This window comes from Mustela lutreola, chromosome 9 (genome assembly GCF_030435805.1).
Source record: "Mustela lutreola isolate mMusLut2 chromosome 9, mMusLut2.pri, whole genome shotgun sequence".
Lineage (NCBI taxonomy): Eukaryota > Metazoa > Chordata > Mammalia > Carnivora > Mustelidae > Mustela > Mustela lutreola.
This window is the reverse complement of record NC_081298.1, coordinates 104,988,803-105,008,836: the sequence shown is the minus strand read 5'-3', so window position 1 is coordinate 105,008,836 and position 20,034 is coordinate 104,988,803. Positions and strand designations below refer to the sequence as shown.

Sequence of the window (20,034 nt, the reverse complement as noted above, 5' to 3'; positions counted from 1 at the left end):
CAAGATTTTGTTTTTTTGATGGCTGCATAACATCCCACTGTGTATATATACACATCTTCTTTATCCATTCATCTGTTGATGGACATCTAGGTTCTTTCCACAGTTTGGCCATTGTTGACACTGCTGTTATAAACATTCAGGTGAATGTGCCCCTCTGCATCCCTACATTTGTATCTTTAGGGTAAATACCCAGTAGTGCGATTGCTGGGTCGTAGGGTAGCTCTGTTTTTGACTTTTTGAGGAACCTCCATACTGTTTTCCAGAGTGGCTACACCAGCTTGCATTCCCACCAACAGTGTAGGGGGGTTCCCCTTTGTTTGCATCCTCGCTGACATCTGTTCTTTCCTGACTGGTTAATTTTAACCATTCTGACTGGTGTGTGGTGGTATCTCATTGTGGTTTTGATTTGTATTTCCCTGATGCTGAGTGATGTTGAACACTTTTTCATGTGTCTGTTGGCCATTTGGATGTCTTCTTTGCAGAAATGTTCATCTCTTCTGCCCCTTTCTTGATTGGATTCGTTGTTCTTTAAGTGTTGAGTCTGAGAAGTTCCTATAGATTTTGTATACTAGTCCTTTATCTGATATGTCATTTGCAAATATCTCCTCCCATTCTATCAGTTGTCTTTTGTTTTTTTTGACTGTTTCCTTTGCTGTGCAAAAGCTTTCGATCTTGATGAAGTCCCAATAGTTCATGTTTGCCATGGCTTCCCTTGCCTTTGGTGATGTTTCTAGGAAGAAGTTGCTGCGACTGAGGTCAAAGAGGTTGCTGCCTGTGTTCTCCTCAAGGATTTTGATGGATTCCTGTCTCATGTTGAGGTCTTTCATCCATTTTGATTCTATTTTTGTGTGTGGTATAAGGATATAGTCCAGTTTCATTCTTCTGCATGTGGTGGTCCAATTTTCCGAACATATTTGTTGAAGAGACTATCTTTTCCATTGGACATTCTTTCCTGTTTTGTCAAAGATTAGTTTACCATAGAGCTGAGGGTCCATTTCTGGGCTCTCTATTCTGTTATGTGGATCTGTGTGTCTGTTTTTGTGCCAGTACCATACTATCTTGATGATGACAGCTTTGTAATAGAGCTTGAAGTCTGGAATTATGATGCCACCAACTTTTGCTTTCTTTTTCGGCATTCCTCTGGGTATTTGAGGTCTTTTCTGTCTGATAAAATTTTAATGTTATTTGTTCCATTTCTTTGAAATAATTATGGTATTTTGATAGGGGTTGCATTAAATGTATAGATTGCTTTAGGTTGCATAGACATTTTCACATTGGGTCGAAAATGAGCATATCCATGGGTCTTGTTTTTTTTTTTTTTTAATCCATTCTGAATCCCTTTGTCTTTTGATTGGGGCATTTAGGGTTAACTATTGAAAGATATGAATTTAGTACCTTTGTATTGCCTGTAAGGTGACTGATACTGCATATTGTTTCTGTTCCTTTCTGGTCTGTTACTTTTAGGCTCTCTCTTTGCTTAGAGGACCCTTTCAGTATTTCCTGTAGGGCTGGTTTGGTGTTTGCAAATTGTTTTAGTTTTTGTTTTTCCTGGAAGGTTTTAATCTCTCCTTCTATCTTCAATGAAAGACTAGCTGGATATAGTATTCTTGGCTTCATATTTTTCTTATTTAGTGCTCTGAGTAGATCATGTCAGTCCTTTTTGGCCTTCCAGTTCTCTATGGATAGCTCTGCTGCCAATCTAATATTTCTACCATTGTATGCTACAGATGTCTTGTCCCAAGCTGCTTTCAAGATCTTCTCTTTGTCACTGAGACTTGTAAGGTTTACTATTAGATGACAGGGTATGGACCTATTTTTATCAGTTTTGAGGGGGGGTTTCTCTGTGCCTCCTGGATTTTGATGCTTGTTCCCTTTGCCAAATTAGGGAAATTCTCTGCTATCATTTGCTCCAATATACCTTCTGCCCCTTTCTTCTTCTTCTAGGGTCCCAATTCGTCTTTTTTTTTTTTTTTTTTAATATTACCAAATTGTACATTAAAAAAAAAAAAGATTTTATTTATTTGACAGAGAGATCACAAGTAGTTAGAGAGGCAGACATATAGAGAGAGGGGGAAGCAGGATCTCTGCTGAGCAGGGAGCCCCATGTGGGCCTTGATCCCAGGACCCTGAGATCATGACCTAAACCAAAGGCAAAGATTTTTATCTTTGATCAAGAAAGGATGTGTATTCTGTTACTTTGGGATGGAATGTTCTAAATATATCTGTGATGTCCCTCTGGTCATCACTTAACCCACTGAACCACCGAGGCACCCTGGGGATCCCAAATATTCTGATATTGTTTCGTCTTGTGGTATCACTTATCTCTTGAATTCTCCCCTCGTGGTCCAGTAGTTGTTTCTCTTTCTTGCTCAGCTTCTTTATTCTCCATCATTTGGTCTTTTATATCACTAATTCTCTCCCTTGCCTCATTCATCCTAGCCGTAAGAGCCTCCCATTTTTTTAATAGCATCTCATTAATAGCTTTTTAAAATTTCAACTTGGTTAGATTTTAGTTCTTTTATTTCTTCAGAAAGGGATTTTATTTCTCCAGAAAGTGATTCTCTAGTATCTTCCATGCTTTTTTCGAGCCCAGCTAGCACCTTGATAATTGTCATTCTGAACTCTAGTTCTGACATATTACTAACGTTCGAATTGATTAGGTCCATAGCCATGGTACTGCCTCTTGTTCTTTTTTTTTTTTTGAGGTGGGTTTTTCCATCTTGTTTTATCCAGGTAAGAATAGATGAATGAGAGAACAAAATCCTAAAAGGGTAGCAAAGACCCCAGAAAAATATACACTAACCAAATCGGAGGAGACCCAAAACCAGGGGGCAAGGAGGTGAAAGGAAAAGAGAAAAAAAATAGATACATATTTTAAAAATATAATACACACACACACTAGTGAATAGAACAGTGCTACACACTTGATTTTGGGTGTATTTTGGTTAGTTACAAGAAACTGTCTCCCAAAATTTTAAAGAAAGAAAAACTTACACACACAAAAATAAGGGTATACACAATCAAGGGATAGAATATGACCATAAAGATGAAAATTAAATAAGGTTCTAAAAAAGGAATTGATAAGATAGGAAGTTGGTTGGAAAAAGAACAAAAAAAAAAGAGGAAAGAATGTGATCAGGCTGGAGACTAGAACAAAGCCATATGCTAGATTTAAGGTATATTTTGATCTGTTAGAAGACACTGTATCCCAAAATTTTAAAGAGAGAAAAACCTATATGTATACAAAAAACTAGGTTAAATACAATGAAGGGATAAAAATGAGTATAACAATGAAAATTTAAAAATATTTTTTAAAAAAGGTATTGATAGGTAAAATAGTTTAGGGGCACCTGGGTGACTCAGTGGGTTAAAGCCTCTGCCTTTGGCTCGGGTCATGATCCCAGGGTCCTGGGATCAAGCCCCACATGGGGCTCTCTGCTCGGTGGGGAGCCTGCTTCCTCCTCTCTCTCTGCCTGCCTCTCTTCCTACTTGTGATCTCTGTCAAATAAATAAATAACATCTTAAAAAAAAAAGACAAAATAGTTTAAAAAGGTTAAGATAGGGAAGGGAAAAATTAAAAAAATAAAATAAGAAAAAAAAATTTAAGAAATTTAACTTTGAAAGACTAAAGAATCATGGGGAAAAAGCCATGAATTCTTTGTGGTGTATTTCTGTAGCTCTGATGTTTTGCAGTTCTCATTGATGGGTGAACTTGGTCTTGGCTGGATGTTCTTGGTCCTTTGGGGGAGATTCCTGTTGCAGTGATTCTCAAATGTCTTTGCCTAAGGCAGAACTGCATCACCCTTGCCAGGGGTTGGGCTAAGTAATCTGCTTGGGTTTGTTCTTGGTAGCTTTTGCTCCCTGAATGCTTTCTGTACAGATTTGGAGGAAGGAGTGAGGATGGTGGCCTCCCAGTCTCTAGCCCTTGTAGGAGCTGAGAGCTCGGGGCCCCACTCCTCAGTGCACCCTCAAGGAAAGCAGTCAATCACTCCCATCTCCCTGGTCTCTGGCCACATTTCGAGCTTACCCAACCTGTGACTGAGTGTTTCTATCTCTAGCACATGGCCCTGTTTGGAGTCTCCAAACCCAGCAGATTCCTGAAGCATGCTCCTGTGCTGCTCCTCCCAGAGGAGGAAGGGGGAAGGGTGTCTCTTCTGGATCTGCCACCTGTGGGGTCTTGCTAAAAGAGCAGTGGCCTTACTGTGCCTTGGACCATAGTTTAAGGTAGCCCCAAACTGAGAGCTCACTTGGCTCTCGGCTCTGTCTTTGCAGCCAGTTTCCCTGCTCCAATACCTGGGAGCTCTGCCAGCTTCAGACACCCCTGGTCTTTTTGTGACCCCACGGGTCCTGAGACCACACTCTCCCTGAGTTCTCCACCCTCTGCTTAGCCTCTAGAGTGATGTACCTCAGTGGAGCAGACTTCTAAAAGTTCCAATTTTGTGCTCCATTGCTCTACTGCTTGCTTGGAGCCAGCCCCTCCCTCAGCAGTCTCTCTTTCCATATGTTGCCTTGGGTTCAGTTCTACACATGTCCTACCTTCCAGAAAGGGGTTGCTTTTCTGTTCCTAGAGTTGCTGCTCTTCTTGTCTTCAATTTCCTGTTGAGTTTGTAGGTGTTCAGAATGGTTTGATAACTAGCTGAACTCCTGGGACCTGATGATATTTATGTCTACTCCTCCGCCATCTTGCTCCTCCAGTTAATAATAATTTTAAAATTTAGTGATGATTAAGTGTAAGGAATCCATTGGTGATTTAGTTTTTGTATATAGTATGACATAGGGTCTAAGTTTGGTAAAACCAATTGTCCAAGCACCATTTGTGGAAGAATTTCTTTCTTCCTGATCTATTTTATAATGTATTTTATTTTATTTTATTTGAGAGTATAAGAGAGGAAGAGAGAGAGAAAGAGAGTGAGCACGCACAGAGGGAGAGGGAGAAGCAGACTCTCTGCTGGGCAGAGAGCCCGATGTGGGCTGGATCCTAGGACTCTGGGGCCCTGTGCCTAATGGACATGCTTAACTGACTGAGCCACCCAGGCACAAAACAAGGTCTATTTAGTGATAACAAAGTGAGAGTACAAAGCTTCCAAGGAGGGAGGGGACCTGAGAGGGTTGTCTGCAACATCATTTTAATTACTATCTTTTCTTGGTTTCTCTTGCTGAGAAGACAGAGTTCCTATTGGAATTTTAGCCAATAATAAGACAAATGACTTTTACAAAATAGGTAAAAGACTTGAACAGACAGTTCATCAAAGAAGATACAAATAAGTACCAGAAAAGATGGCTAGCATCCTTAGTCATTAGGGAAATGCAAAGTAAAACCACAAGAAGATACCACTATATTCTCTTGTCCACCTACCTGACATCTAAAATTACAAGGACTGATGATCCTAAGTGGTCGTGAGGATGTGGAGGAACTGGAACCCTTACATCCCGCTAGTGGAAGTGTTCAATGGTGTGGCCACTTTGAAAACAGTGTTTCTTCAATTCTGGAAAGTTATCAGCTATTATTATCTCTCTTTCATCCTCTTTCTCCTTCCAGATTGGAAAGATTTCTCCTTTCCAGAAAATGTAAAATTTGGCTCCTTTCATGACGTCACTTTTTTTTTTTTTTTTTAAATCTCATTGTGCTGTATTGTGAGGGATTTCCTTAGCTCATTCCCTGCTCACTCTTTAGCTGTGTCCTAACTCTGTATGGGGCAGATCTTCAGTCTCTGGTTTTTTTTTTTTTTAATATTTTATTTATTTGACAGATCGAGATCACAAGTAGGCAGAGAGGCTAGGCGGGGCGGGGAGGGGAGTAGGCACCCCGCTGAGCAGAGAGCCTAATGTGGGGCTTGATCCCAGGACCCTGGGATCATGACCTGGGCTGAAGGCAGAGGCTTTAACTTACTGAGCCACCCAGGCACTCCTTCAGTCTCTGTTGATACAGCTTTCTACTTGGTTCCTTTTGTCAGGGCTATGTCTTAGTTTCAGGCCCACTCAGATTCTCCTTTCTTCAACATGGCATTCCATTTTTGGTTTATTTTCAAATCCATTTTCTATGATGAGTCTCAGTGGTTTTGGTGAGCAAGAGATTTTTGTATGTACTCAGGTCATCATTTTTTGAAATTAGAAGTCACTGTTCAATAAGCTCTATTTTCTACTTATTAGAATAGAAGAAAGTATTAGTTTTATACTGTCAATCCATTCTCAGAGTTTAAAGAAAGAGAATTTATAACATTTATAAATTAATATAAGTGGCCTCCTTTTAAGCTTTGCTAATTGGTTTAAGATCTCCCCTTGCATAGTATACGTTTTTGTTTGTTTGTTTGTTTGTTTTTGACTTTGTAGTTTGTGTTTTGTCATCATCTGGGCCAGTGTTTACACATCCTTACCTGTGGTTGAGAGCGTTCCTGCTCGGGCCCCTGTTTTATAAAGTGGGGAGTGGTAAAGTGTCGGGTTTGGCACATAATTTTGTTGAGGTTCAAAATGCACCACGGGCAGCATTGGATTCATCTGTCCTGGCAGTGCATCCTCCATCACCATCTCCGTGTTGTCCCATCGAGAAGCATCCATGAACATCCCATGAACAAGAACGCCATCCTGAGGAGAGGGCAACTGAAAGACGAACAGAAGTTTTAAGGTGAGGAGAAGGGCCTTAGCTGCTGTGGGCTGTTTTCTGAGCCCCATATGCTCACCAGTTAGTTCTAAGAACCACTCTACAGATTGCTATTATTACTCACATTCTGGAGAGGAAAATACAGAGGCTTGGAAAGGTAAAATGACTTCTCAGTTTGACACCAAATCTCATACTTTCCATACTCCACTAAGATTTCTAATAGGGAAGCCATTGATGGGCTTCAGACTATCCTATATTATGTCCTGACTTTCTCCTTCTCATGGGAAGTGGGTGGGATAGGAGGGCTGTTTGGTTTAGCAAGGTCTTTCTGGGGTCTGGGTATCCTGCTAAAGACAGACTCTATATCTCTAATAACACAGAGCACCAATGGAAAGTTCCTTTTTTGTTTTCAGAAATTACTCTAGATTTTTCATGTTTCTCTTAAAGCGGGTGGAGGAGAGAGAGACAGAAAGATCCTGGCCCTTAGTGGCCCGTGACTGGATGCCACCCCTGGTGTACAATTTCGGACAGTTGTAGGCTTCCGTGTTGTCCTTCCTCAAACACTGAGTGCCGCTGGCCATTTGTGGAGCTAGTTATCTTTGGGACAATTGGAGCTTTGCACCTGCAGGCAGATGACCGAGTGTTTGGACACAGGTAGTATATTTTTATCATGAACAAAAGAATGGTAAGATCTTTTTGGCTGGTCTTTACTTTTTAGCATCCTGAACTTTGTCTCCTGGGCAGGTTCGGGGAGGAGAGAGGGGGCCTTCCTGTCTTGGGGGCTGCTGTGTACACTTGTGCAGTTTGCCTTAGGACAGGCTGGAAATCCAGCCTGCTATACATGTGCCAGGCCATGTGTGGGAGCCATGTGGGCATCCACCCAGAGGGAGTATGTTTTCCTAAACTGCACAAAGGTGGCAGATGGGCAGACAGTGGCTTGTTTGTAACAGAAATAAAGCTGTGTAAGCAGTCTCTGGGAGACAGGCACTGGGAGGACCACGAGGTGGGCCCATGATGTGACCTGCCATCTCCACAGTAGGCAGGGATTCTAAGGCAGTGTCACATGCCAGGGCCCACAGTCCAGGCGGAGATGTGGTGTGGGTTGGGGCAGGGTGGAGGAACAGAGGCCTTGGTGGTCAGCATAAGCTTCCATCTGTTAGAGCCAGCCTCCTGGGGCGGGTAAAAATGTGCCAGGCACAGAGCAGGGCCGGCATCCTGGAAGGCCTCAGTGAGAGCTTTTATGTGGATGCCTTCCCGTGGCCTTGGTTATTCCTGATATGGGCCTGGGACACCCTCCTGGCTAAGAAGGGGCTCAAAATAATGAGGAGCGCAACTCTCAATTTATTTTCTCTTTTCTTTAAAAAGCATTTTGATGCTCAAATTTCCTTAAAAGGGTAACTCTTTTTATTGTCATTTTAAATATAGGCAATTAAGAGGCATGGGATATTACAGTATTTCATAAGTAAGCCATGCATATTGGATCAGTTTGTCTTTGTAAGTTTTTGCTCGTGTGCGCAGAGTAGATCAGTCAGATCTGAGTGGGGTGGATGATGACAGAATTATCCAGGAGCAACTTCTACTAACTGATGCCAGGATATGTTAAGAAAGTTTAGTCAAGCCATTCACCACAACTCTGTTGATTGGTGCGTGAACACTTTCTTGGAAAAAGCCATCTGGAAGCAGATGTTTGATTTTGTGGCACAAATAGGGAATTATATTTATACGGCTCACTGGTACACAGAGCTCCAGTCCCCGTCGCTATCTCCTTAGCACGTCGAAGCTGGGCAGCTCACATTGGCAGCAGTGGTTCTCATCCCTGGCTGTACACTCAAATCACCAGGGGAGCTTTGGAAAATAATGGTGCCTAATGAAACAGGGGTGATTCTGATGTAACTAGCGGGTAATCTGGGCACTGGGATGTTTAAGAAGTTTCCACAGGTGATCCTGTCAGTCAAGTTTGAGAATCACTGATACTCTAGAGCCATGGTTCTCAAACTTTAGTGGGCCAAGAACCCCATGTAGAACTTGTCACTGTACAGATTTCTGGGTCCCAGCCCAGAGTTTCTGATTCAGTAGATCCGGAATGGGTCCTTGGAATTTGCATTTCTAGTAGGTTCCCAGGTGATGCACAAGCTCCTGTATTGGAATTGCACTTTGAGAACTTCTGCTCTAGAAGGAGTAAACTATGTAGGCAAGAAGTTTAAACTGCTTCTCTAGTGCACTCTTGTAAGTTATGCCGTGTATTTGTGGTTATATAATGTATGAAGTTGGTACATCACTTCCGCTGGGGGGCAGCTCAATGAACGGCCAGTAGACTCAGCCTGTAATAGTAGTTCTTTATTGTGGGAGCATTATGTGCTGGTTCATTCTTACCGCATCACCACTCTGAGGCCGGTGGCAGCCCCATCTTAGGGATGAGAACGCTGAGATGCAGACACCCTGGTCATTGTTCTAGCGTACTTAGCTGGCAAAGGGGAAGGTCAGAATTTAGAGTCAGGCCTGCCTGATTCTGAAACCCTTGTTTTTAACATCTTGTTAAAACCCTCATATTTAACCTCTTTATCCATTAAGAAGGAGAAACTTGCCATAGGAATCTAAAGGAATAAACAGTGTTACTTTAAAGAACATCTCTACAAATCAGGCTAATTTGGGCAGTTCCATCGAGGCACTGCTCGCCTGGGGAGTTTGTCTGAGGGCTGTGAATCTTGTCTGCTTCTCGTGCTCCTGCATGTGGGAGACAGTGGGAGAGAGGGCCAGGGAAGGATGGCTGAGATCTCAGATGGCCGTGGGATAGGGCTGCTTTGCTGTAACAGTAGTCAAGGGATGGTACCTCCAAGTCCATGGGCAATTCTTGTCCAAACTTCACTGTCTTGGCAGCTTCTGTAACTGCAGCTTGATCCCGGTAGATGGGAATCATGTTGTATTTGAAACTCAGCTCATCTATAGGCAAATTGTATTTCCGAGCATGATTTTGAAGAGTTCCTATAAAATATGAAAACCAGAAAGCTGGATCCTCTGAACAACACTGCCGCTTCTCCGCTTGCCTCTGCCAGGCTGCTCTAGCATTTGAGATCTTCCACTCCAGCGAGAAGTCTCAACCATTAATGCCTTACTCCAAATTAGCTCATCAGACTGGAAGCCTGCAGTGATGTTGGGAGGGATGGAGCCATGGCAGGGCTGGGAAGAGAGGGAGGAAGGCCAAGTCTCAAGGGCACTGCTCTGCATCGAGGGAGATAAGCCAGTGCAGGAATTCCAGAGCCCCATCTCCCTAACTTCAAAGTCCTGCTCAGCTTGTTTTATATGGGCTGTATATAAGGCTGGGCCTGCTAGCTGGAGTCCTTGGGGGCTGCTGGAAGGAGTATTTGTTAGAGGGAAGGAAGCTGCGTTGAGGTGGGGCTGGAGCAGGTGGTGCCTTTAAGCATGGGGGTCACACGGTACTGGGGCATGCTGTGGACATTTACAGCAGCAGGGCACACTTGCACAACAGAGAGGGGCAGGGATTAGGTTGTAGGGGAGCATCTGCTGTTTCTGCCATCCTTTCTCCGAGTCAGAGTGGAAGAGCAGGGCCTCACCGAACTGCCCTATAGTCAGCCATGCACAGTTAGGTCAATAGCAGCCAGGCCTTCTCCACGGCTCCTAGAAACCCAGCTTGTAACCGATCATGGTCTTTTCTGTGGGATTTTTCTTGGGAAAGCATGGTTGGTTACCTGTTAGAAATCCTTGAGGAAAGAAGAAACCGGAGATCCAGAAAGACTTAGGCTGCCCCCTTTTGAGCCACAACTAAAGGAGAAACATCACACCATCATGTATTGTTTTTCTAAAATGGAGTTTGTCATTTAAATCAAAGTCAGATTTTGGAGGGCCTCTCAGGAGACTGAATCTCGACCAGCCTGTTAGTCACCAGTCTCATTCTCACTGCCTGTATGTTCCCTTTCCTCACCCAACAGCCTGAGCATAAAACCAGAAACTGGTTATTTCAGGGGGTGTGGAAGAGGGGAGACCACAGCAAGGTCACACCTGGCACTTTGGACCCATGTCAGATTGGTTCTGTACCTCATAGCAGGGTCCCATGAATTAGATCTGAAACTAAAAGGGCATGTGGCAATTAGGGCCAAGGGCAAAGTACATTATGATCATCATGACTTTCAAATTGATGCCATTCTGGAAGTTTCTGTCTCTTTGGGTTCAGATGATCCTTCAACGGTTGTTAGTGTTTCAGTTCGCTAGGGCTTCCTAAGGACTTTGAGGCCTACTGTGTTCATCAAACCCCAAAGCAATGAATTTTCTTACATCCACAAATGTAGTCCTTAGGATAAGATCCTTGACCCATGATCCTAGTGGCTTCAGGGACGGGTAGGCTGTGCTGGACCACAGAGAAGGAACCTGGTTGTTGAGGAAACTGTTATAGACCTTCTCCATCTCCTCAGACATCACCACAAAGCCAGCAATGGCTTTGTTGAGTGTTTCCAGAGAAGTCTGAAAGAACAGGAATGGGGAGGTGCATTTAACAAATGTAATTATCAAGTGTGAGTGCCACTCGTTTGTGGCAGCAGGTCCTACATTGGGCTGAAGGGACAACTTGCTGGGTTCCCCCCTCCCTGCTGGGCCAGACCCTCCAGTCTTTCGTGTATTTTTACAACATGTGACCATAGGGGTGTAAGACCTGGGGTGGGGGACAGTTCTGGCGGTTAATAGCAGAATCCAATGAAGTGGAGAGAGGGGAAAGTAGAGAAATACCTCTGAAGCCTCGAGAAGTGATTTCAAGAACTGCCACTGAACAGCTCTCCTCCAGGCTAAGGGAGAAACGGGTCTGATGGTTGGTTAGTTGGGAAGTGTGGGGGTGGTGGTGGGAACTACCTCGTGCCCCCGCTAATTCTGCCCTGAGGCTGCCCATGGCCTCTGAGGTCATAGAGAGGGAAGATTCTTAGATGAGACTAATCTTTTAGCAGGTACCAGAGAATCTCCTTGAACTGGAAACACTTCCTTAAGGCATGCCCCTTTCCCTCCCCTCACCCTAACAAAAGTCAGAGGCAGACAGCAGTCCTGGGAGATGCTGGGCTGGCAGCAGCCGTGGGAAGTACAGGGCAGCAGTTGCTGCCTGGCTAAAGATGAAGGCTGGGCTTGAGGACGGTACGGCCAGCATGGGTTCCCGTTTTGTGAAAACTATTGCCATCTACTGGAAAGATATTATAGAAAGATGTTAGAGGCCAAATTTATATTGGTCCAGGACCATACAGCTCTGGAGATAGGCCATATGTGGACGAACAAGGTTGGTCGGCCTTCCCTTCCCTCACAGTTACTCCCCAGCATGCCATCTCTCTCCACAAGAGGCAGTGGTATGAAAAAGAAGAGTCTTAGTTAGATCAGCCCTTGGGACGCGAGGAGCTCTTGGCAGCGTCGGAGAGCAAGGAGGCTTCCAGCCAGAGCCAAGGTGGTATTCTACCTTAGATACTGAAAATGGAAAAAGGAGCAGGAGACTTACATAAAATGCTGGGAGAATGCTTAAGTTATGGGGAGAAGGGGGGGATTAGGCAGCTAGGGTCTTCCAGGTCTGCTGAAAATAGAGGTCACTTTGCAGCCAATTCTCCCAGAGGAGGTAGTTAATGCAGGCACCATGTTCAGTGAAAGCATAATTTCAAAATGTTCTCTGTGGCTAGAAGCCTGACTAACAGGCTGGCCTTGTCTCTCTCAGGAATGGCCCTGGCTCACAGTTCTGTCACTAGAAGGAGGAGAATGGGTCCTGCAGGTGCTGCCACCTTCCTTGGCCTTTCTTAGTGCCACCTTGGTGCTGCCTTGCTATTCCCTGGATGAAGTGAAGGGGCTTGGCCAGACTCAGGGCAAAGTAGGGTCAAGCAGAGGTCAGGATGGGGGAGGCAGGCGGTGAGGGGCCACTACCCCTCCCTCAGATAGGAGCGCTCTGCCTTGGTTCCCGATGGCCTTGCAGCCTGCTTCTTCCTGGACTCTGCCCTCTTCTGCTTCCTGTAGGTGAATCCCGCCATTATTGGGAGATGGTGTTTGACAAGAAGTGGCCACAGGGAGACTTGAGAGCCACACTCATTCACTCGCTCATTCAAAAATTCATGAAGATTTAGTGTGTGTCGGGGGCTAGGGAAACAAAAATGACTAATATCCTAGTTTCCCTCTCTTCCAGAAGTTCATTGTCTCCCTGGGGACCCATGTTCATGGTGGGGTAATTACAAAGTAATGTGGTAGGCACAGTGATAGACACAGACACCTGAAATGATGGGGCGCTGAAGAGGGGCTCCTAAGTTATGTGATGGTGGAGGGACAGGCTGGTGTGTCAGGAAGACTTTTTGGAGGAAGCGACATTTGCATTTGTCCATCTTCAAGTAGGTGAAAGGTCATGATGTAGAGGAGGCAAGACATGAGCAGCATGTCCGTCCTCTGAACAAGAGTCCTCCCTTCCTTTTAGCTGCACACAGCAATCCAATATGGAGACTACACTGCCCACCACCCTCGAAGCTGGGGCACAGCCATGTGACCAAATTTTGGCTAATGGGGTGCAAGAAAAAAAATGATGTATGTAATTTCTGGGTCACATTTTTACGAGGAACCTGCTTTCTCCCAGAACCTACTTCTTCAACAGCTAGCCTGCGTCTCTGGGCCTAAAGTGGCTGCTCCTACTGTCCCCTTTTGCCAGCCAGTGGGACAAGGGAAAGAGAGGGCTGGGAGAAAGCAGGTTCCTCGTAAAAATGTGACCCAGAAATTACATACATCATTTTTTTTCTTGCACCCCATTAGCCAAAATTTGGTCACATGGCTGTGCCCCAGCTTCGAGGGTGGTGGGCAGTGTAGTCTCCATATTGGATTGCTGTGTGCAGCTAAAAGGAAGGGAGGACTCTTGTTCAGAGGACGGACATGCTGCTCATGTCTTGCCTCCTCTACATCATGACCTTTCACCTACTTGAAGATGGACAAATGCAAATGTCGCTTCCTCCAAAAAGTCTTCCTGACACACCAGCCTGTCCCTCCACCATCACATAACTTAGGAGCCCCTCTTCAGCACCAGCTGTTGAGGCTGGAAGAGCCAACCCTCCAGCTGGGGTCCCTAGATGAGCTCACAGAGCAACATGGACTCCCTGCCCCCATAGGGCTTCCTCTGGGCTGTTAGCTGAGAGGGAAGTGAATTTTTATCTTCTTTTGGTCATTGTATTTAGAGGTCTTTATCCTAGCAGCTTAGTCTCTAGCCTGGCTCTTTCCGTGTACAAGGCGTTAAGGGCTGGGCTGGCCCCCCGGCCTGTGACACTGGTGTAGAGCTGACAAGAGCCACAGTCCCAAGGTGAGGGTTTTGCACGTTCAGTTGACCCGTACCCCTCTAACCCACAAGCCGAAGTATTACCTGCCAACTAGTAACACTGGGAGACTGTTTTTCTAATAGGAGAGAGTCTTTGGCTTTAAAAGACTTACCCCAGTTGTCTTTCCCAATCTTATCACCAAGCCTTGACTTTGTGCTAGGTATTTGGGTCTTGCTGGGCAGCAAAACTTACCCAGTGAATGCTCTGTATTTGGTCTCTAATAGCTTTTGTGCTTCCCTTATCAAAGTTACACACAGAGAAACCAGGGAGGCCTTCGGCCATCATTATAAATCCAAGGCCATCCAGAAAGTATTCTGGAGCATAAGGCAAAGGTCCAAATAGTTGTCCTCAAATTTTAGTGGCAGTGAAATCATCTGGGGGTGGAGGAGGTTATTTAAAATTTCTCAGGGAATTCTAACTCAGTAGGTCTGGAGTGGGATCGGGGAACCTGCATTTCAAATATGTTGCATAGCAGATTCTAACGTGGGCATTTTGTGGCCCAACTTGGAGAAACTCTGGTTTTTATAGTTGTCATAAAGACTGTGTTATTACATGCAAACCGGACGTCAGGAACACACGCTGAATCTCTCATAATTCAGTGCTTCAGTCCTTGATCAAATGTCTGAGTGAACGCTCACTTCAGGGATGTAAGTTAGGATAATGGGGACACTGGGATCTGCAATGTCACAGACTGAGGGAGGCCTTATCAGAGAAGGGCAACGGATTCCTTGGATGGGGGCCGATTCCATTTTAGTGTTTGGAGAGTTGTTAGCAAATCCAAATGGAAATGCTGAGGTGGTGGAAACGGAGGACTCTTATGAGGCTACAGTTTTCTAGAAAGCTTTGTTGCCTGCAGGCAGTGCCGGCAGGGAGCGCTCATACGTGTATCAGCTTCAGTAGCTTGTTAAAGCGGTCCACTTCTTGTCCGAGCACCGTAGTCAGGGAGTTAAGGCGTCCTTGAGGATCCCTGACGAAAAGGCTCTCCAACGCACTCTCCATTTCTAGTGTTTCTGAAACACACACAGCTGATTCCTCAGACTGATCATCATGGACTGTGGTCCTCATAGCACTGCCCTTGTCATGCGCTTAGCTTAACTCTTACAAAGCCGACTTCTGCAGCGGGCCTCGACTGAGTGCGAGTCCGGCTGCGTACAGACCTCAGTGGCAAATGCCGGCAGGACCAGCAGCTACCTGGTAGGTAAGGGCCATCCCTGGGACCAGAGGAGCCAGGAACCCTGAGTTTTCTCTGCCAGGTGTATGTAAGCCTCCCTCTTCCCTGCGCACAGGCATTGCCTCTCAGAGACGAGGGGGTGGCTGGGGGTGGGGAGCGAGGGAAGAGGCAGATGCAGCATCTCTCTTGTTCCTGAGCACTGTTCAAAGGGACGGACTCAGTTTTTAGGCCTGTAGCTCAGGCTGGGTGGAAAGTTTTGAAAGTTTTGCTCTTTGTTTTCCCTACAGTCTAGCAAATGGAGGCTTACAGAAGCTGTACAAAAATGAAGGCCCAGCATTTTGCCTGCATGTCTGAGTAAAGTGTTAGTAAGTGAGTGCTCTGAAGTCCACATACCGAATTCCTTCTGAATTTGCCTTTTCACTGCTCTAGAACATTCACACAGTGGTGCAGATCATTCTAGTCTTGGGTCATCTGCAGTGCTGTGCTTACACATCCCAGTCCCCTATCAGCCCCTGAGAGGCTATCCCAAACCCTCAGTTCTCTTACTGAATAGTCACATCCCTGTCCCCTTTGCCTTAGCAGATGGCATATTTATTTCACACTGAAAATATTATTAAGCTAAGAGAGAAAACTCTCCTAGGTGTCAGTAGAACTCTCTGAACCAAGTACATGGCCTTCCAGCTAGCCATCTGCCAATGCCTCCCTTTTCCACCCAGCCCTCCATCTTCTGTTTGCTTAAAATCCCCTCCTAAACTAACTGACTCAGTTTGCTTCACCACCAACAGAACCCTCTGCTCAGGAGGCATTCTGTTGAGGGCCTGTTTTGGGAGATGACTGGCTTCTGAGTTCACACAGGCCTTTTCTTCTGGGGGTGGGGGAGTCTTAGGAGGATTGGCAAGACTCTGTTTGTGGTACAGTGATATAATAGATATAATAAATATCTATTTTGGCCTTTGTCCCTGCTTCCTCCTGGCTAGAGCCCCCCAACCCTTGTAATTTCCTAAGTAAAAGGAGTGATAGGAGCATCATTTTTTATATTTGGCTTTGACCCTGGCTCTGAAATAGCTTTTGAGTGTTAAAGGTGAAAGGAGAGTCTTTGTTAAGGATGTGGCTTTAGAAAGCCTTGAAGGGTGGAGGGCTCGTTGTCAGGGGAATCAACCATGCGATTAGACTTTTAGAACTTTCAGCTTTCTCCTCTGACCTCTTGGAGAAGAGAAGGGCTAGAAGTTGAATCAATCACTAGTGGCTAATGACTTAGTCTATTTGCCTAATAATGAAGCGTCCATAAAGACCCTTACTGAAGGGGTTTGGAGAGCTGTGTAGTAGGAGGGTGGTGTACCTTGACTCCATAGAAGCTCCTGCTCTTGAGACTCTTCTAGATCGTGGCCTATGTACCTCTTTTTGTGGTTGTTTATCTGTACCTTTTTTATATAATAAACTGGTAAATGTGTTTTATTGAGTTCTGTGGGCCATTCTAGCAAATTATAAACCTAAGAAAGGGTTGTAGGAACCCCCAAATTATTGCCAGTTAGTCAAAAGTGTACCCCTGGGGATAAAAATATATGTTTATAAAAAATTAAAAAAAAAATAAAAAAATTTAAAAATAAAAAAAAAAAATTAAAAAAAAAAAAAAAGTATAGGTCACAACTTGGAACTTGAGATTGGCATCTAAAGTGGAGGACAGTCTTATGGGGTTGAGCCCTTAACCTGTGGGGTCTGCGCTAACTCTGGTTAGTGTCAAAATTGGATTGTAGGATACCCAGTTGGTGTCCAGAGAGTTGGAGAATTGAAGCCCACACATTTTATGTCAAGAGTGTTGTGAGTAGAGAGAGAAACACAGTTTACTTTTACACCAGACTGGGAAGTGTAAATCTTTAGTCATTCTAAGAAAAGTGTGAGAGTAGATTGCTGATCATTTGGCAAGATTCCTTAACTCACCAGAAAGCAAGGTAATAATAATTTAGCCATTTCTCTTGAATCTAGAAAAAAATGACACAGATTCTAGAGCAGAGCTGTCTAATGGAACCCTTTACAATAATGGAAATGTCTTCTGTGTTGTCTGATATGGTAGCACTCAAAATGTGGCTGGTGCAGCTGAGGAAATGAATTTTAAATTTTACTTATTTATATTTAAGTTTAAATAGCCACATGTGGCTAGTGGGTTCTGTCTTGGCGAGGACAGGTCTAGAGGTACAAGGAAGCTCAGAAAAAAGGCTAGTTAACTTTCATAGGCTTAGAAACCAACTTGCTCCTAATGCTTCTGGCAGTTGGCTTGTTGAGATGCTCAAGGCTTCCATGGAGAGCTCCAGGTCAGAAGTGCTCTCTACATAAAGAAAATTATGTGTAATAAAGCAGATTTGGATACCTGCTCATCACTCAGCTTTTTGAGTTTATTACTAAAAGTCCCATGATATACAGATGCCAGGGATAATTTATTACCTGGAACTCTGGTCTGGACTGAAGCAACAAGTTCTTGGACAATTTCATCATTGCTTTTTCCCTCTCCACCAGAAGATGACCTTGGCTGGACCTCAAGTATGGTGTTGATTAAAGTGTTGGTCTCTTTGTACTATAAAGGTGGGAAGAGACAGAATGGTGAAGACTCAAATTCTCAGAAAATAATTTGCGGCACAGTTTACTTATAGAAATAATGGCAACTGTCAAAAAAGGGAAATTTTTATGTTGAAGATAGGATTGGTAAAATGTGCTCAATGGAAAGGCACAGTACAGGTGACCTTTGAACAATGTTGGGGTAAGGGGCATTGCCCCTCTCGATCAAACAGTCAAAAATCCATGTACAATTTGATTCTTCAAAAACTGTCTAACTATACAGCTCAGTGGAATTAAATACATTAATTATGCTGTGCAACCATCACCATCATCCAACTCCATAATTCTTCTCATCTCTTAAAACTGATACCCCTTACCCATTTAACTAACTCCTTATTCCTCCCTTTCCCCAGCCCTTGGCAAATACCATTTTCCTTTCTGTTTTTAGAATTTTGACTACTTAAAATACCTCATATAAATAGCATTATATTGTGCTTGTCTTTATGTGACTGGCTTATTTCACTTAGTGTTGTGTCTTCAAGTTTCACCCATGTTGTGGCATATTGCAGATTTCCCTTCCTTTTTAAGGCTGAACAATACTCCATTGTATGTATATATCATTTTTTTGCTTATCACCTGTCAATGGACACTTGGATTGCTTCCATGGCTCAGCTATTGTGAATGATGCTGCTGCTGACCAGGGAGCCCCATGCAGGGCTCGATCCCAGGACCCGGGGGTCATGACCTGAGCCAAAGGCAGACACTTAGTGGTCTCAGCCACCCAGGCACCCCTATTTTTGGACGTTTTAGTCTCCATTCTGGAAAGTTTATTGTCCTCTATATCACACGTGTGATAATCTATATACCAGTCCAGGTCTATAAGTCTCCAGAGTAGTTCTTAATTCTGCAGTGGTATTTTTAGTTTCCTTGACAGTTTTTATTCTTATGCATCTCATGGCATCCTCTGTATTTACATGTCAGCCTGTTCTCAGATTCTGGCTTTTTCTTTCTACAGGCAGATGATATTTCCTATCCTTTATCCTTCAGTATGTTTTTCTCCCCTATTTACTCAGCCTCTGTGTTTTTTTTTCTCTCCATTTATTCAGCCTCTAATGAAAAAAGTGATAATAGATGTTTGTGCACAGACAGTCTATACAGATGGCCCTTGACTAATATCCATTATTGTCTTAGGAGGCAACTTCTGCCTTTTTCCTCCAACTGATGTGCACAGGTCAAGGTCCACTTTTCTTTACGAGTTTCTAATAAGCATCTCTGTAAGTATAGTTTGCTGGAGTGAGGAAGGAATCCTATCTTTAATGTAAAGACTCTGTTGATGGCAGGCAGAATTAGCTAACTCAAACCAGCTAATCAAAGAAAAGAAATCTGTTGGCTCATATACTGGGAAGAAGAGAACATAAGTCACATGGGTCTCAGGATGAATGGATCTAATGTTTTCTCTCCAGTACATGCTTGGTTGTTTCTTTCTTTCCTATGGCAGATGCACTTCTTCCAAGTGGTTGGGGGAATGGGTTGAGTGTCAGTGATAAGGCCACAGACAGCTACAGACATACAGTATCTTAACCAGTCACTCCAAAGGAAAGAGAAATTCCTCCTCCAATCCTAGCTTCTCTATATACTAAAGCTTAAGGAAGAATTCTCATTCACCTAACATGCACTGTGTAACTGTTCCTTGGACCAATTCCAGTGGCTAGGTGATGGAGTGCTTGCTGCCTTTGGCCAGGGCTGAGTCACTGGCCCATCTCTGAAGGTAAGGGGATCTTACCAAAATTTCATGGAATGAGGAAGGGGCTGTAATTCCAAAAGGAAGAGATTGGGAGTAGGGCATATACTCTACCAGAAAAATGGAGAAAGGGAGGCTAGACATAAAAACATACCATGGAGCTCACATCATAGTTAACAAACGGAAAACACAAAACTACACTCCTAGGTACACACTGCTAAGAGTGCTACTTCTTTTGACAGTGCCATATTTCTCACAGGATGCAGCAAGTCTTACTGTATCTATACTCCCCTTTCCCCTCCTTCACCCCTTGCTCCATGCCCCACCCCCTATAGAACAAACAGTCAGATATGAATGAATATTAACACTTGGTTTGGCCACCTCCTTTTCTTCCTGAAAGTAGAATAATGAAAAACAAGATATTATTCTTACTCCTCACTAAATAGCAAAGCAAATTTTTAATTAATATACAATGTATTATTTGCCCCAGGGGTACAGGTCTGTGCATCCCCAGCCTTAACACATTTCACAGCACTCACCATAGCACATACCCTCTCCAGTGTCCATAACCCAACCACCCTATCCCTACCCTCCTACCCCCTAGCAACCTTCAGTTTGTTTCATGAGATTAAGAGTCTCTTATAGTTTGTCTCCTTCC

The 20,034-nt window shown here is 44.1% G+C and overlaps 1 protein-coding gene across 1 annotated transcript in view; it reads right to left on the bottom strand.

Moving 5' to 3' along the window:
* Positions 1-20,034, bottom strand: part of DNAH6 (dynein axonemal heavy chain 6) — a 227,482-nt gene that overhangs the window by 2,007 nt on the left and 205,441 nt on the right. The window contains exons 71-76 of the mRNA XM_059188231.1: positions 17,525-17,654; positions 14,797-14,924; positions 10,889-11,074; positions 10,306-10,378; positions 9,429-9,580; positions 6,375-6,597 (exon numbers count right to left, since the gene is read on the bottom strand). Coding sequence (XP_059044214.1) covers positions 6,375-6,597; positions 9,429-9,580; positions 10,306-10,378; positions 10,889-11,074; positions 14,797-14,924; positions 17,525-17,654 — 892 coding nt within the window. The remainder of the gene's footprint in view (positions 1-6,374; positions 6,598-9,428; positions 9,581-10,305; positions 10,379-10,888; positions 11,075-14,796; positions 14,925-17,524; positions 17,655-20,034) is intronic.